Below are 17,752 nucleotides of genomic sequence, written 5' to 3'. Positions count from 1 at the left end.
TTTGGGCCAGAGAGGCTGCAGCCACTTCATCCCTGAGACAGGAGCCTGGGGGCGGGGATGCCGGAGCCCCCCATCTCCACCCATTTCCAGCACTTTCTCCTCCCTAGTTAAGACTCGCAGGTCCCTGACGGGAGAGCCGGTCCGAGGGGCACCCGGGATGTCACGGTCACATAGCATCCACGCCCCGCCGCCCCAGCACCTGAGTTCACGGCCTCCGCAGGCTCCAGCCGCCCGCCAACCACAGGCAACGCCCCCAAAGCAGTCATGGGAAAAATAAAAAAGTTATCCGATTTTTTTCTTTTTTTTTTCGCTTTTTCAAGTCCAGTTTCCCTGAATGAAGACAAATATATAGATATATAGATATATATATCCTCTTCCTAAGGTTCGATTCCTCCCCCGAAGAATAAAATAGACTATTTACAAAACAACACCCCGAGACCTCTTAAAAACCCCATAGAGTTCGAATAGCGCTATGTTCTTAAAAAAAAAAAAAAGTCCCGAAAGCAACAAGAAAAAAAAAAAAAACTCAACTCATCTAGGCTCAGGGGCTTCATTCACCACAAGGAGCTGGGTGTGCGAGTGTGCGATGGAGAAAATAATACAAAATAAAAGCGGAAAAAACAGGCAAAAATGAAAACACGCAGTGCAGGGATGTATGAGGTAAACAGGATCGGCCCGACATCGCGACGGGGCCGACCCGGACCCCCGAGTCCAGTCCAAGTGGGGCCCCCGGGGCCGCGGGAACAGCCCCCCTCTCTTCCCATCTCCTCCGCTGCTCTCTGAATGTCCGAAACCTGAGTAATTCAAGTGTTCCTTGGTCGCCCCCTGTTTTATTAAATCTTCTTTATATATATAGACGTATATATTTTCTTTCTCTTTTTGGCGCTAGCTGTGGCTCGGTGGTGGGTGTCTCCCCCCACCCGTATCTGCCGCCGGCCCGGCCCGCGGGGCCCACCTGATCCCCTGCCCGGCCTGGCGGGCCCCGGGTGGGCGTGGGGGGCTGGTTAAGGCAATGAGTTAGTTGAGGTAGAAGACGTGGCCGAGCCGGATGACCCCGCTGGCCCGGCCTGGCCGCCCGCGCTGCTGCCGGTCCCAGCGTGTCCTCCCCGGCTGCCGCCACCGCTGCCTTTGCTGGGGGCCGCGGGCGGCGTGGGGGCCGGCGGCTGGGCAAACAGCACTCCTGCAGGGGGACAGGGGACACACGTGTCACCGGGACTGTGAAAGGACCACGTGGCGGGCACCACGTAGAGCATCTCACTCGAGCCGTCCAGCTGGACCCAGGGGACCCGGGACTCCCGCGTCACAGGGGAGGGGGCGGCGGGTCCCTACCTGTGTACACGATCCCGTTGATCTCCACAGACATGCTAATACTGTTGCCACCGTTGCTGCCGGGCACGCTCGCGGTCGAGTCCTGGCGGCTCTCGGAGGCTGTGGGAGGAGAAACACCGCCATTCACCGTCATAACCGGATCCGGACGCACACAGCAGGCACTCAATAAATACTTATCGAACACGAATGCATTTGTCTAAAATTTGCTTTTCTCATGATTATGAGTCTCAAGCCATGTCGGCACACCCAAGTCCTCTCATTCTTTTTTTTTTGCTGAGTAAGACTGGCCCTGAGCTGACATCCGTGCCCATCCTCCTCCACTTTATATGGGACGCCGCCACAGCATGGCCTGACAAGTGGTGCGTTGGTGCGCGCCCGGGATCCGACCCGGCGAACCCCGAGCCACCGCAGCGAAGCGTGCGCACTCAACCACTACACCACCAGGCCAGCCCCATCTCATTCTTTCTAACAGCTGTAAAGTGGCCCAGACTCGACTCGTTCACTCCCCGACCGATGGACACAGGTTGCTTCAAGGCCTCGCTATACGTTCTTGTCCAGTCGTGCGCCGCATAACGACATCTCGGTCCACAACGGACCACACACATGACGGTGGTCCCGTAAGATTAGGACCACACAGCCCAGGTGTGTCGTCGGCTGCACCATCTAGGTGTGTAAGTCACTCTATGATGTTCGCACGACAACGAAATCGCCTAATGACACAGTTCTCAGAAATCATCCCGTCGTTAAGTGACGCACGACTGTATGTTTCCTTGAACGGCTGCACTAGCTCTGCCGTGGACGCCACGTAGGATCACGGGGCAAACACATTGTCTACTTTTAAAGGGATGGAAAAATTGTTGTCTCTTTACAAGCCCACCACCCTGACGAAGGGGGCCCATTTCCCCACACCCTGAGCAACATCGATATTCTCAAACTCTGGTATCTCCTTGTTAACTTGAGGATCCCCAACCAGACGGAGTTGAACAGCTTTTCTTACAAATTTACTAGTCACAGCTGCCCATTTCTTCAGTTGGCTTGTCTGCCTTTTTTTCTTATTGCTTTCTAGGCACTCTTTACATATGATGGCTCTGAGGCCCCTATCTGGGGACACAGGCAGGAAGCACGGAGAGTCAAGGATACCTTGGCTGTTGATGCGAATGCTCATGGGCAGCTGGGCGGTCATGGCCAGGAAGTTCTGCTGCAGGGCCCGCTGCATCAGCCGTTGCTGCTCGTCGGCCACCAGGGCCATCTTCTTCTCCGGAGGCTCCCCGGACTCCAGCTTCTCCCGGAGCTGCTCCAAGGCGGCCGCCTGTGCCGCCACGGCTGCCTGGGCTGCTGCTGCTTGCACTGCTGCTGCCTGGGCCGCCACCACAGGGTGGCCTGCCAGGGAGACCGGCAGGCGGCCGGGGACCGTGATGGGGATAGCTGAGTCCTCCTCTAGACAGGAGAGAAGAGGAGTCGGTGGCCAGAAGGGAACTGAGGTGGCCTGGCCCTGCCTGCCACCCCAGGCAGGAGTGTGCAGCCTCTTGAATACCACCACTGACGGGGTGCTCACCTCCTCTCCAGGGAAGTGGACAGGTTTTTGAATAGACACAAAGGCTATAAAATCCTTTCTAATATCAGGCTTCTGGTAGCTGCCATCATGACGGTAACGTTGGTGATGAAGTAACAATACTAGCTACAGTAACAGTACTACAGTAGTAGGCAGCATTAGCATTAAAGAGACTAAACAACATATATTATATACATCACTAATTATAATGAGCTCACCACGTCTTGTCTAAAGCCATCAACTTGAAGGGCCGTCTCAACAACCCCATCCTACCTGAACCCTCTCATCCCCATTTTACAGATGAGGAAACCGAGGCTGAGAGAGGATGCATAACTTTCCCAAGGCAACAGAGCTGGAGAGAGGTTGAGCTGGGATTCAAACCCAGAATTCCAGAGCCAGCTCCCAACCATTCTCCTCCTCCCTAGTTGACACGAATGTCCCGGCTGTTCCCACACACTGGTCCCACTGGGGCCCGCTGTCTCTTCTTCTCTTGACTCTTCCTCCCCTGTCTATCCCTGCTCGCCTGGCACTGCTTCTACGTGCCGTGTCCCCACTCCGGCCTTCACAGTTGCTTGGCCTCCTGCTCTGGCGTTTCCGCAGCGTCCTCTCCCGTGCCTCCCTCTTCTGGCCTCAGCTGCAACGCCACCTCCTCAGGGGCCCCCTCGGACCCGTTATCAACCAGCTTTCCCGTCCCCGGGAGCCTCCAACTGTTGCTCACTGCGCCTTGGCTCTCTCGTGAGCTCCCCTCGGTCAGAACCCCTCATTCTCATGCACCCCCAACTCCCTCAGCTTCAGCACACAGTGGATCTGAATAACCCCTCATAGGTATCCCAGGAACGCCCCAAGGTTGGGGTAAACCGAGGCCCGCAGAGGACTGAATGAGCTAATGTTAGCGAGACCCCCTTCACCTTCGATCTGACCAGTCCCGAATTTTCAGGGCACCATGGGGTCACCTCGGACCCTCGGGCCAACCCCAGGAAGTAGGGAGTCACGGGCCATGTGGCAGATGAGAAATGGGAACTCTGACGGTGCCCAGACCTGCCTGAGGCCACGCTGTCACACATGCTGTTGGTGCTTCCGTGTTAGGAAGGATTCAGAGGCTCAGCGGGAGAGAGGACCGTGATCGACTGGTGATGTCTGCCGTGAACGGGGACTCGGGGTGGGGGGCTCTCTGCATACCCAGGCTGGTGCATCTGGGCATTTTACACTCTGAATGCTCCCCAAACTCTACAAGGAAGGGATAATTTCCCCCACTTTACCCATAGAGAAAGCCGGGCTCAGAAAGGGGCAGTGGGCACCCGGCAACAGCTTCCAGGACAGTTAAGGGGTCATTTGATGGACCCACGTATATTGTCAATGGCGTCTGCTGGGACAGCGTGTTGAGAAGGATTCTAAACCTCAAAGGGAAAGGATATGGTGATCAACTAGTACTGTCTGTCATGGGCAAGGATGGGGAAAAAACTTAATTAATTAATAGGGTTGGCCGCAGGCAGAATATGGAACCAGTGCCACTATGATTGATTAGCAATGCTTGCCACAGCATCAGGAAAGAGTGCAGCGCTCAACTAGCAATGTCTGCCTCAGCGTGGACCAGGGAAACAGTGATTAATTAGTAATGTCTGCTGGGGCAAAGGATGGGAAAACTGTGCTCGATTTGTAATGTCTGCCTTGGCACAGAACTGGATGAAAAAACTATTGATTAGTGATGTCTGCCAAGGGCATGGGATTGGAGGAAAACGGATTGATTAGCAATGCCTGCCACAGCATCAGGAAAGAGTGCAGGGGCCCGCCCAGTGGCGCAAGCAGTTAAGTGTGCGCACTCTGCTGTGGCGGCCTGGGGTTCGCTGGTTCAGATCCTGGGCGCGCACCAACGCACTGCTTGGCAAGCCATGCTGTGGCGGCGTCCCATATAAAATGGAGGAAGATGGGTACGGATGTTAGCACAGGGCCAGTCTTCCTCAGCAAAAAAAGAGGAGGACTGCCAGATGTTAGCACCACGCTGATCTCTTCACAAAAAAGAGTGCAGAGCTCAACTAGTAATGTCTACCTCAGTGTGGACTGGGAAATAGTGATTAATTAGTAATGTCTGCCAAGGGCGTGGGATTGGAAGAAACTGATTGATTGGTAATGTCTGCCAGCTGTGGGCATGGAATTGGAGAAAAATGGTGATTGATTAGTAATGTCTGCAGTGGGCACCATACAGGCAGATTGGCCGCCCTCTTCCACGCCAACTTGGGGGTTTATCATCCTGGTTACCCAAAGAGGAAAAAAGGCAGCCCCGCCCCCCCAAGGTCACACAGCTGGGCTGGAGCTGAGTCAAGACCTGGTCCCAGGTCCCGGGCAGCCTCTTACCCTTCTTGATCTTGGGGGCTGGGGTGATGGAGCTGCCGTTGGTGCTGGCGGCCAGGCCCAGGGAGGACACGGGCAGCTTGGGTGAGGACAGCATGCCGTGGGCCCCGCCCGGCGAGTAGGCAAAGAGGGAGCCCCCAAAGCTCTGGCGCCGGCCCTCCCGCCGGTTGCTGTCGATGGCGGCCTGGAGCTCGTTGGGGTTGCTGAGGCCCCGCTTCTCACACTCATAGGGGTATAGGTATTTCATGTACCTGCAGGTGGGGTGGGGGCATGATGGCACCTGAGACGCCTCCTGTGGCTCCCTGGGGCCCCTGGCATGGAGCCAAACCCCGTCGTGGCACCACCTCCCTGTCCTGCCACACATCGTCACCGGGGAATCACTCATCAGAACTCGGAGCCACAGCCTTTGATAATGCTGTTTCCTCTGTCTCATTACCTGTCCCCATGACAACCTGTCACTAATCAGCACTCAATTCGCATTCTCGGGACTCAGACACATCACATGGCCCATTGCCTCCATGGTCCATCTGGCTGCCTCCTCCTCTCGCTACTCCCCGGCTGCCCCCGATCCTTCCTGCCTCAGGCCCTTTGCACGTGCTGTCCCCTCTGCTCAGGACACCCTCCCCAATCCTGGTCACCCCACGGTCCCTCCTGCCTCAGGCCCTTTGCACGTGCCGCCCCCTGCCCAGGACACGTCCGGACCCCGGCCTCAGGCAGCACTCACTGGGTCCGCAGGGTGAAGGCGGCGCTGGTGATGGACGTGGGCAGGTTGAGGCCCTTGGTGATCTCGCGCCACAGCTTCTTGTTGATGACCTCCACCAGGCCGCCCTTCTCCGTCACCAGCACGTACAGCATGAACAGGTCGAGCACCTGCTTGGCCATGATGGGGATGCGGTTCACGGGCGTCCCTGCGGGGAGGGGCGGGGCGGGTGAGGCAGGGGCGCCATCACCGGGGTGGGGGTTGGGCAGGACACGCAGCAGACGCCAAGTCCGTGGCTAACACGATGGTCCAGAGCGAGTTCCCCCCTCGGCACTGTGACACCGGTGCCAGGTCATTCTCTGGGGGGCCGTCCTGGGCGCTGTGGGGGGCTGAGCAGCATCCCTGGCCCCACCCACTTGATGCCAGGAGCTCCCCCAGTGTGACACCCACAGACGTCCCCAGACGTGGCCCAGGGTCCCCTGGGGGCAGTCACCCAGGTGAGACCCCCGCTGCAGACAGCACCGAGGAGGCGGCTCTGCCTCAGTTTCCCCATCTGTGATCCGGACTCATCACAGATCTCACCTGGGGGCCGAGGGAGCACAGAGAGGAGGGAGCAGCTGTGGGGACCCCCTGGGGTCACGCCTGAGACACAGCCCTTGTTATTGCTGCTCTGTCTCCAGCCCAACAGCTGCCAAAACAACCCGCCCGCGTTCCTGGAGGCCGGCTCCCGCCAGAGACGGGGCTGTGTGGGCAAGGAGGGAGCCTGGTTAATCCGCTCAGCAGCGTAGATGGGGGGCAGTGGGCCAGCCCGGGAGGGAGGCGCCCCCTCTTCCATCCACCCTGACCCTCCAGCCCCCACACACGCCGTCTCCCTGTCACCAGGAGCCCCGGCCGCAGGGTCTTCAGACCCCAGCTACCCCCGTCTGGCACCTTCCCGGCTGAGGGCAGAGAAGCCCCCGTTGACACCTCTCTCCCCGGCACTGAAATGCCCCCACCCCCCTGCCGTCCTGCCCACACAGGATCCCCCGGTGCTCAGCCTGGGATACAGCAGGCACTCAACACCCCCTGAAGGAAGGTCCAGCCTCGGGTGAGGGGCCAGCTCGCCTCCTCCCGGCCTGGACGATGTCCTCCACCTCTGGACCCTGGTTCCCAGCTCCCCCAAAGCCACATATTCTGGAACCACCTCCCACCACCCTCAGCCACTCCCGGGCCCTTCCCAGGTTGCAAAATCCCCTGTGAATGGACCTCAGGCCTCGCTCCCTGCCCAAGTCCATTTCTCAGTCCAAGAGGGAGAGAAAAACAAGCAGAACCAAGTGTCAATGGCATGCTCGCCCTGAGCACACCCGACCTGAGCCCACCCACCCTGAGCTGCGCTGCCCACGCACCCAGGACACTGGTGTGGGCAGAGCCTTCGGGGGGGAAAAAGAACAGAAGGAATCACACCAAGATCCTCCCGGCCCTCGGGCGTCGCTCTGCAGCCGGCGGGGCCTGGACGGATGTTTACAGAAGGAGCGGGGGCTGGGAGACCACAGAGCAGCATTGATGGAGGCCGGGCCATGGGGGCGATAAGGAAGGGTGGAGAGGTAGTCAAGGAAACAGCAGGAGGGTGGGGTGCGGGCAGGACCCCTCCCGCCTTTCCAGGCCCTGGAGAATTCTGACAGATTCAGTTGGGGGCTTCTCCTTTGTGATATGGGGAAAAAAACTCCTTTTCCTCCGGAGCGAAGGGGAAGGGGCTTGTGGGATGCAGGACACGGTGTCCAGGGAGAAGGGGGCTTCTGACAGATTCTCAGCCCCAAAAGCCCCCAGTTACAGAGGGGGAGGGTCCAAGGAGATGGCAGGAAAGAGGGGACCTTGGAGCTGGGTTCTGAGGGATGCATAGGAGTTTGGTGCCTCCTGCCCTCCAGGAGCGCCTGGCTTGGTGAGGGAGGCAGGGCTGGACAGAGACCTCGCAGCCCTGTGTGGCCAGGGGCTGGCCTGACGCGTCTGGGGCCCAGCCTCACCCACACTTCCTAAATACCTCCAGGAGGCCAGGTGCCCAGTCTTGGGCAGAATGGGTGGGCTCCGGGCCTGGGAGCTCAGAGCCCCACGGTGGGGGGGTGGGAGGGGGGTCAGGCAGGTGTGGACGGGCCGATAAAGAGAGCAGGGGAGGGTCCCCCTGACCACATAGGGGGCGGCAGGCCTGGCTGGGGCTGGACGATAACAGGAGAGGGGCCCCCACCCCAGGACCGGTCTGGACTCGTCCGTCCCCGGCACAGGAGGGGTTAACCTGGAGGCCGCAGCCCCAGCCCGGGCCCATTGCGTCCCCTTCCCTTCCGGCCGGGCCTGGCCGGCCAGTGTTTACAGAAGCTGCGGGCGAGGGAGGGGCCAGCAGAGGCCCTGGACAAAGGGGCGGCCGGCTGGTCCCTGCAGTGGCCCCGGGGACCCCAAGGCTCCGCCGGCCCCACCCCTTCCTGCCTCTGTGGCTCAGAGGGGGTGTCCTCCCCGGCCTCAGTTTCCTTCCCTGAACAGCGGGGATTGTAATCCCCCCAAGGTGGGCTGTCGGGGGTCAGAGAAACGAGACCCACCCACAGTGGGCGTTCCTGGGACCCCATCCCCCTGGCCGGCAGGGACAGACCCCTGTCTCTCTGCCCCGTGGCAGCCCCAAGCTGAGGGCGAGGCCCCTGGGACACTGCTGAAGACCCCCAGGCTGCCCCTCGCCCTCTCTGGGCCTGGCTCACCCTGACTCCCCCTCCAGGGGTGGGGCCCTGGGCCCGCCCTGTGTCTGGGCCTCAGTTTCCCCACTGAGACACCCCAGACGCGAAGGGACTGAGGGCGGGATGGGCCACAGAGGTGGCTCGGGCCCAGCACATTGTTGGCGCTCAGTAAATACAGCCCAGCACTCAGCGTGTTTGGGGCGCCGCCACACGCGGGACTGTTTGCGGCCTGTCTCACAGATGGGGAAAGTGAGGCCCCGTGGGGAGCAGAGGAGGGGCCGGGGCTGGACCTTGCACCTGTGGCCGCAGGACACCCGTCTCGGGGTCGCGAGGGCCGGGAAGCCTGTGCAGGAGATCCCGTCCTGTCGGCCCAGTGCCCACTCACCTAACTGGAGGCCAACCCTGCCCCCAAACAGAGGCTGGCCCACTGGGGGTGCCCTGGGAGCCAGGACCCCATGGGACCCCCTGCATCCGGTCTCAGCAGCAAGGGACGGAGCCTGGATCGTCAGCTCTGGGATGGGGGCGAGACCCCACCCCAAGGACCTACCCCTGAGATGCTCATGGTTGGGCCTCCCCCATCGGACCCAAGGGCTGGGCCGCACCTCCCCCATTGGACTCGCAGGCTGGGCCGTGCCTCCCCCATTAGACTGTGGGGCTGGGCTGCGCCTCCCCCTTCAGACCCACAGGCTGGGCCGTGCCTCCCCCATCAGACTGTGGGGCTGGGCCGTGCCTCCCCCATGGGACCCACAGGCTGGGCTGTGCCTCCCCCTTCAGACCCACAGGCTGGGCCGTGCCTCCCCCATCAGACTGTGGGGCTGGGCCGTGCCTCCCCCATGGGACCCACAGGCTGGGCTGTGCCTCCCCCTTCAGACCCACAGGCTGGGCCGTGCCTCCCCCATCAGACCCACAGGCTGGGCCGTGCCTCCCCCATCAGACCCACAGGCTGGGCCGTGCCTCCCTCATCAGACTGTGGGGCTGGGCCGTGCCTCCCCCATCAGACTGTGGGGCTGGGCCGTGCCTCCCCCATCAGACTGTGGGGCTGGGCCGTGCCTCCCCCATCAGACTGTGGGGCTGGGCCGTGCCTCCCCCATCAGACTGTGGGGCTGGGCCGTGCCTCCCCTATCGGACCCACAGGCTGGGCTGCGCCTCCCCCATCTGACCCACAGGCTGGGCCGTGCCTCCCCCATCAGAAACTCCCGATGCCTCCAGCCCCTCCCTGCCGCTCTGACACAGCCCAGGCTGTGCCACTTCCCGGCCGTGCCGGCGGGCAGGCCTCACCTCGCTTCTGCATGAAGCTGAACAGGTCGTCCAGGAACTCCTTCCTCTTGGGGTCCCCGTCCAGTTCGTAGAGCTGTGAGGGCGGGGAGGGGACAGTTAGTCGGTGCAGAGGGGGGCGCGGGCGCCACGTCCCCAGCGCACGGGGGGCCGACTGAGGGGGCTGCTGGCAGGGACAGGCCCTGACTCCGGTCCCCCCGGCCCTACCAGAGTCCAGACACCTCCCGAGACCCCACCGAGCATATGAGAACCCGGGCCCACTCAGACGAGGAGGCTGGCACACCTGCACGAGGGTCCTGGGGCGGCCGTTGCAAATGACCACAGACGGGGCGGCTTAAACCACAGAGCTTTATTCTCCCCGAGTCCTCGAGCCAGAGGATCACAGCGGGTGGGGCCGCGCTCCCCCCAGAGGACCCAGGGGAGGGTCCTTCCTGCCTCGTCCAGCCTCAGGGGGCTCCGGGGTCCCCGCACTCGCGGCCCTGGCCCTCCCGTCTCTGCTTCCCTCATCACGTGGCCTCTCCCTGTGTCTGCGTCCACACGTCGCTCTTCTTACAGGACACCCCTCATTGGACTTGGGGCCACCCCCCTCATCTCCATCTTAACTCAATTCCATCCGCAGGACCCTGTTTCCAGTCAAGGCCTGTTGACGGTACCAGGAGTTAGTCTTGAACTTGTCACTCTGGGGGACACAATTAGTCCCAGACGGTCGGCTCCGTTTTGCAGAAGAGGAAACTGAGGCCCAGAGGCAGATGAGCCCCGGACTGTCGGGGTTCTCTGGGCTAGTGGGGGGTAGGGGGCCCCGGCCGCGCTGACCATCAGCTCCCAAGTGCCGGTGGGCGGGGGAAGCCGGCAGAGATAATTAGAGAGCGGAGCTGGGGGGGATTTGCCCAGGACGGGCAGCGGCAAAGAGCAGGCTTCAAATTAAGCTCCTGGGAATGCGGCCCCCATGGCCGCCGGGACTGAGGGATCAGGACTGCGGGGGGCCTTAAAACCATCAATTAGCCCGGCCAGGATAATCGGTCATCAGGGCCCCAGCACGAGCCAACGCCCTGCTCCTCTGCGTGGGACATCCCCGGGGCCTGGGGAGGCGGGGTCCTCGGGCTGGCCACCCCTCAGCCATGTTGCCCCTCCCTGGGCCTCAGTTTCCCCATCTGTGCAATGGAGACAAAGTGGGGCCTCCGGGGGACGGGCCGGGGGAGCCAGAGCCCAGACCTGGGTGGTCGAGGCTGGGCCTTTGTCTCCGCCCCGCCTGGCCGGGCTGGCCGGCCGCATTCCTGCGCTGATTTATGGCGGCCGGGAGGCCCTGTTTCCCCTGCCCGAGGGGTGCGGGGGCCCGCAGGTGGCTCTTCCCGTGGGCGTGCACCCGCCAGGCCTCGCCCCTGCCCCGTCCTGGCTCTCTCTGCCCCCGTCCCTGTGCACCCCCGGGGACCCCTCACCCCTCCCCCACCAGCCTCCCACCACGGAGCCGTGGACGGCCACACTTCTGCTCCCCTGTCCTCTGCCCGGGAGAATGTCAGGGACTCTGTTTTCCTGCCTGTGTCGAGAACACGCCGAGCACACAGCAGTGGCTTAATAAATGCTCGTTAAATGAACCCTCACTTTTCTCAGCTGCCACAGGGGCCGGGCCGGGCAGAGAGCGAGCTCACACAGACTCGTGGGGGTCTCGGCCGAGACGACAGGTGCCCCCAGATTCACGTCCCCCCGGAACCACGGAACGGGGCCTCATCTGGAAATGGGGCCTTTGAGATGTTGTCAGTTAAGCGCAGATCATTCCAGACAGAGTAGGGTGGCCCTAAATCCAACGACGGGTGTCCTTATAAGAGAGGGGGACACAGACACATGGGGAGACGGCCACGTGACCACAGAGGCAGGATCGGGGTGATGTGGCCACACCCTGGAAGCTGGGCGAGGCAGGAGGGACCCTCCCCTGGGGCCCCTGGGGGGAGCGCGGCCCTGTGACCCCGTGATCTCGGACGCCCGGCCTCCTGGACGCACAGCACGAACTCTGGTCTGAGCCTCCTGCTTAGCGGTCATCTGTTGCGGCCACCCCAAGAGGCTCATACAGGGCCCGTGAACCTCAGGCCCCTCCTGACGAGGGGACAACATCATCTTTGAGATCCTGACCTGGGGGGGACGGGGGGTCTGCCCTCCCCGACCCCTTTTCCCGGGCCTGGCCCCCACAAGAGACCCTCCTGCCTCAGTTTCCCCACCTTTTGAGGACAGTGCGCAACAAACACGACAGCTTCACCCTCGGCGCCGGGAACCATTGTGACCCCCATATTCCAGGTGGGGAAACCGAGGCTCAGGGTGGGGACCAGCTGCCCCGTGACCCACGGGCAGAGGCGGGCTGGTTCGGCGGAGGGCTGCTAACCCCCAGGCCAAATGGTGGGCGGACTGTGGTGGGACAGTCAGACCCCAGTGGGCCGGGGCATTGTGCGGGGCCATAAAGGGGGCTGTGCAGGACCCCCGGCTGCCGGAGGGGGAGGCGGCTTTAACGGCCGTTGCTGTGGGCAGCCAACAACAAAGCCGGCAGGAAAGGCCGCCCGGCTTTACGGGGCTCTGGCCCCGAGTTCCGCAGCCCCGCGGGTGTGTCCGCCCCGGCCAGCCTGCCAGGCCCCAGGGATGAGCGAACTGGGGGCGGTGTCTAGACCCCCCATGGCGGTGTCCAGGCCCCCCTCGGGGGCAGTGGGCCCGGCTGCCTGTCCTCGCAAGCCTCTCTCTGGGCCACGACACACGCAGAGCCCAGGCCTCGGTCCCGCCTGGCTTCGCGGGCTGAAACCCTGCCCGTCCAAGGCGGACCAGAAGGTGCTGCATGGGCCGCTGCCATACCCAGAGCCGCAAACCCCAGCTGGAGATGGGGAGAAACCTCCGGAAACCCCTCCCTCGGGCTGAGGGCCGAGATAAGCAGCCCCACTCTGCCCTCCCTGCAGCCTGATTTCCCGTGGCCTCTGACCACGAGGTCTCGCTCCGGCCCCTGCCTGACCTGAAGACCACCCCCCCAGGGTCCACATGGTCCCAGGGGACCCCACCAGCCCCTCTCCCCGCCTCTGCCCTGGCGGTTCCTCCCGCCTGGAATGCTGTTCCAGCCGCCGGCTGCCCCGCGTCCAAGTCTCTCCACGAATGTAGTCCCGCCAGGGGCCCCGCCGGCCGACAGCGCCACCACCGCCCTGTCTCCACGTCCGTCACACACTTGGACACATTTACCGCTCTGGGGCCTCCCTCCCTCCCCGGCTCCCACCTCCGAGCCGCGTGGACGTCCACACCGGGCTGTCCGTCCGCCCGGGGGAACCTCAGAATTGTGTCTGTTGGTGGCCTGTGTGGAGAACCGGGCACACAGCGATTGCTTAATAAATGCTTGTTAAACCGACCTTGATTTCTCAGTGTGACATGGGGACGGGGCCGCTGACCCTTCCCCAAATGCAGACATGCCGCCGACCCTGGCTTGCCCGGCGATGGAAGGTGTCCCTTCCCCGGTTACCAAGGCCAGGCTGACCATGCATGCGTCTTCCCCTCCCCAGCACCACCCACTTCACAGAAGGGGAAACCGAGGCACAGAGCAGGTGGGGCCGATGCTCCCCTACTTCCCCCGGACTCAGCAGTGAGAGGGGCTTTTCCGGGCAGTCGGAGCGTGACCCCCCTGCCCCACAGTCTCCTACGGCTGCCGTCACCCAGCAAAGACCTCTCTTCTCACGCCTGGCCCTGGCCTCCCTCCACTCCAGCCGCAGCCTCGTGCCTGCTTCCTGGGCACAACACACACGCCCTCACCCCAGGGCCTTTGCACAGGCTGTTCCCGGATCTCCCTGGCCCCTCTTCACTCTCTCACCCCTGCCTCCTGCCGCACGTGGGTTTAATGCCGGCCAGCAGAGGGGTGTGGAGAGGCCTGGCGGGGGAGGAGGGAGGTGCTGGGGGGCCGGCTGAGAGGTGTCCTGGGAATGCTAAGCATTTTTACCACCACGGCCGGGGTCAGCGGGGTGACAATGCTGACCAGGCCGAGACAACCCCGGAGTTGTGGGGGTCCCTTGGCTGCCCTGCAGGGGCAGCAGGCCCCTCTGGAGCCATGGAGCCCACCCCGGGGTGGGACCCCCGCCCCAGCCTGCAGCCTGGAAGTCGGAGGAAAAGGCCCCACTGCCACCAGCAAACCCACAGAGTGAGGGTTTGCTGGTGGCAGTGGCTGGGGGACGTGTTTGCGGGGAGGGCCCGGCCCCAGGTGGAGGTCACGGCGCCACCAGAAGGCCCCACCTGGGCGACAGTGTGCAGGTTCCCAGCCCAGGGAGCCCAGGGGTGGTGTCTGGCCTTGGCAGAGGGGCCCCGGCTATAAAGAAACCGCCCGCCCACGGGGCCCCCGGACGACCTTTGCCCCTTCATGGAGTCTGCTCAGGCCCCCTCCCGCCACCCAGGCGGCTCCAAAGTCCATGGGGCCCCATCTCGGGAGGCGGCCACTGGGCCGGCGGGGACCCTGGGACGGAGGCGGCCGTCCTAGAGAGGGACCAAGATCAGGGCGAACCTGGAATGGCCTGTGCCCAGCGCCGGGGACGACCGTCTGGTGCAAACACGGAAACAGCAGAGAGACGCCTGAGCACGGGAAAGTTCTAAAAAGGCGCGTTTTTACCCCGTCTGGGACGGCGGATGGGAAACCAGGTTGCGGGGACAGGTTCACGAAGGCCTGCGCGGGAAGACGCCCCACCAGCAGCCGCCCCCACACCTCGTGCCCCGCGGGACCGCCCGCGACTCCGCTGCTGAGGGTCAGAGGGGACAGACAGACGCCACCGGGCGGAGCCTCGGTGGAACCCGGCCGCTCGGGGGTCCGTGGAGGGAGGAGGCACCAGTGAGCCTGCAGCCTACTTTTCTCCAAATCTTTAAGAAGATATTTACGGAGGTGAAATTTACAAAACAGAGAACTCACCATTTTACAGTCAACAACTCAGAGGCATTTAGTGCATTCACAAGGTTGTGCAATCATCACCTCTAGCCAGTTCCAGAACATTCCATCAACGCCTAAAGGAAGGCCCATCCCCCTCCCCAGCCCCTGACAACCACGAACCCACGTTCTGTCTGTGGATGCGCCTGTTCTGGACATTTCACGTCAATGGGATCACACACCGTGTGTCCTGTGTCTGGGTCTCTCACTGAGCGTCGTGTGTTCGGGGTCCGTCCACGGTGTGGCTGTGTCAGGGCCTCACTCCTCTTCACGGCCGTGTCATACTCCAGTGTGTGGGTGGACACGTTGTACGCATCCATCTTCTGTGGATGGACATCTGGGATGTTCCCCCTTTTGGCTCTTGTGACTCACGCTGCTGTGAACACAATCTCACCTACTTCTAGATCTTCCAGGTTTTGCACAAGAATTGATTCATCGTAACCCCTCAAGCAAAGTGAAACTGCAGACACACAAAGCAGAGAAGTTGGCTCACCTGGTTTCCAGCCCCCGTCCCCGCCAGAGAACACCCAAGAGCAACCAGGACGGTGACTCAGACGACGCTTCTTACTTGCAGCCTCCCGGGATGCAGGGTCCGAGGAGCTTTAAAATCTTTACATCAAGATCAGGCTGCGTGTCCCCTGCTCCAAAGCCGCCCGTGGCTCCCTATCGCTCTCAGGAGAAACCCCAAACTTCCAGCTGGTTGGCTCCTCACTATGTCTCCACCTTCTCTCTCCCCGCTCGGTCATTTTGCTCTGGCCACAGGAGCCAGCTCGCTGCTCCCCACGCCCGCTCCTGCCCCGGGGCCTTTGCACTTGCTGGTCCCTCCACATGGAGCCCCCACCTCCTCCAACGCCAGCCTCATTAACTCCTGCAGCCAGCTCTGACCCCCCGGCTCTGACCCCCCGGCTCTGACCCCCAGGCTCTGACCCCCTGGCTCTGACCCCCAGGCCGGGGCAGCGCCTCCAGTAACACTCCCTGCTCCCCGCCCCCGGCATCGGTCACGGTCACCTGACTGTGACCTTATTTTGGGATGGTTTCTTTCTCGACTTTGTCCCCACCCCAAGGAGAGCCCCCCGAGGGTAGGATTGGGGTCTGAGGGTGCCAGGCACGGCTCCTGGTATACAGCAGGCGCTCACCAATGAAGGGAGGGAGGAGAGAACACACTGGGTCCCCTGCCCCCTGGGGCCCATCCTCCGCCGGCCTCCATCTCGGCCCAGCTGACGGCCGGGCCCGCCCACCCGCCGATAAAGCCCCCACTCCCATTAGTGGGCGGAGGGGCCCCTCGCGCCACCAGAGATGACTCAGCGCTTGCGGCCGTTGCAGGCCCAGGTGGGCCGGGAGCCTGTCCCTGGGGGCCGCCGGCCTCCCCCATTCACAGAAACGCCCACGGCTGCCGGGGGAGGGCGGGTGGCTCCGCGCGGCCCCCCATCCCCCCGTGCCCACTCCGCACTCGGGGAAACTGAGGTTGGCGGAGAGCTCTGTGCCCCCGTGGTGACCAGTCTCACGTCCGGTGCTGGTGGGGCGCCCATGACCTGCTAAGCGCCTCATCCGCTGTTTTTCATGCTGCAGGAGGCGGGGCGGGACGTGGCCCCAAGTGTGCGCCCCTCACCCGAGGTCAGGCAGCCCAGAACGGCAGAGCTGAGCCTCGAGGGCAGTCTCGTCCCCTCCCCGCAGGGTGCCCAGAGCAGGGACGAACAGACAGACAGATGGACAATGAATGAACACAGAAGGGCGCTCGGAGGCTTCGGGAGGAGGTCGGTTGGTGGGGAAAGACCTGGAGCGTGGAACCTTCTCTGTCTGTGCTCCCGGCCTCAGTTTACCCATCGTGGGAGTCGGGGCGCGTGGTCCTCTCTCCCAGCTCTGCGGGGCAGCAAGGACTTGGCCTCAGGAGGCCGGCTGGGTACCCGGGGGGTTTGCATTTGAGGTTTTTCTCCGTTCTGGAAACTCCCAGGACACAGCGCGGAGGAGGTGGAAGGAGAGTGAGGGCTGCCTCTGGCCCATCCATTGTGCAGCCACTATTGAGCGCCTTCTGTATACCAAGCCCTGTGCTGGACACCAGGGATGCAGCCTGCTAGAGAGACCGGGGCCGGCGGGAGACAGCGGATCAAATGAAGGCGCCAGGGAGCAGGATCAGGGAAGGGCAGGCTCTCCTGTCGCTGCCTGCATACAGCAGGGGCTTAATCCATGCCCTCGTGCGACCTCAGCCTCTTCCAACGGGTCGCCCTCCGGTGCACCTGACCCCCGGGGGCACCCCCGCCCGCCGGACACGCGGCCCTTTCGTTTCCCGTCAGTGCTCCAGGCGGCGGCCTCCTCCACACAGATGCGAGGGGCCCCCTGGGCTCGCAGGAAATTGGGGAAGTGATTCTGGGCAGGGCCGAAACATCTGTCTGCTCGGCCACCCCCCGCCCAGCATGTGTCCCCGTCTCAGAAGACACAGCACCCCACCCACGGCGCGGATATTAATAAAAAGCGCTGGAGACGAGCTAAGAAGACTGGGCCACAAAAGCCAGGCCGCAAGGCTGGGCCACAAAGGCTGGGCCACGAAAGCCAGGCCACGAAGGCTGGGCCACGAAAGCCGGGCCATGGAGGCTGGACCACAAAGGCCGGGCCACGAAGCCAACGCTCAAAGGTGCTTCTCTCTGGATTTCTGGATGGCGGGGTTCCAGGGAAGGGCCCCGCCCAGCTCTTCCCCTGTCCAGGTCGGGCCTTCGTGGGACCAGAGCCAACCTGGAACCTCCGTCCTCTCATGCATGGGTGGGCGGGGTGCACCTGGGCATCCGGGGGGGATGAGGGAATGGGGGGGGCCAACCGTGCAGGGAGGAGGGTCCGGCCCCACGAAGATGGGGGGTTAGGGGGCAGGAGGGACGACTGTGGTGTCAGGACAAGGCCGGTCACCCACCAGCCCCATGTCGCAGCTGGGGAAACTGAGGCCCACG

General features: G+C 62.8%; 1 protein-coding gene across 6 annotated transcripts in view; it reads right to left on the bottom strand.

The window, feature by feature from the left end:
* Positions 1 to 538: 538 nt before the first annotated feature.
* The window catches only part of ARID3A (AT-rich interaction domain 3A), a 32,740-nt gene continuing 15,526 nt past the window's right edge, over positions 539 to 17,752 (bottom strand). For all 6 annotated transcript variants that reach the window (XM_058537756.1, XM_058537758.1, XM_058537755.1 and 3 more), the window contains exons 4-9: positions 9,902 to 9,974; positions 5,955 to 6,138; positions 5,234 to 5,481; positions 2,470 to 2,766; positions 1,330 to 1,428; positions 539 to 1,180 (exon numbers count right to left, since the gene is read on the bottom strand). In XM_058537756.1, coding sequence (XP_058393739.1) covers positions 1,005 to 1,180; positions 1,330 to 1,428; positions 2,470 to 2,766; positions 5,234 to 5,481; positions 5,955 to 6,138; positions 9,902 to 9,974 — 1,077 coding nt within the window. In that variant the 3' untranslated portion in view covers positions 539 to 1,004. The remainder of the gene's footprint in view (positions 1,181 to 1,329; positions 1,429 to 2,469; positions 2,767 to 5,233; positions 5,482 to 5,954; positions 6,139 to 9,901; positions 9,975 to 17,752) is intronic.

This window comes from Diceros bicornis, unplaced genomic scaffold, assembly GCF_020826845.1.
Source record: "Diceros bicornis minor isolate mBicDic1 unplaced genomic scaffold, mDicBic1.mat.cur scaffold_67_ctg1, whole genome shotgun sequence".
NCBI classification, from domain to species: domain Eukaryota; kingdom Metazoa; phylum Chordata; class Mammalia; order Perissodactyla; family Rhinocerotidae; genus Diceros; species Diceros bicornis.
Note: the sequence above shows the minus strand (reverse complement) of the source record. Positions and strands in the feature narration are given on the sequence as shown.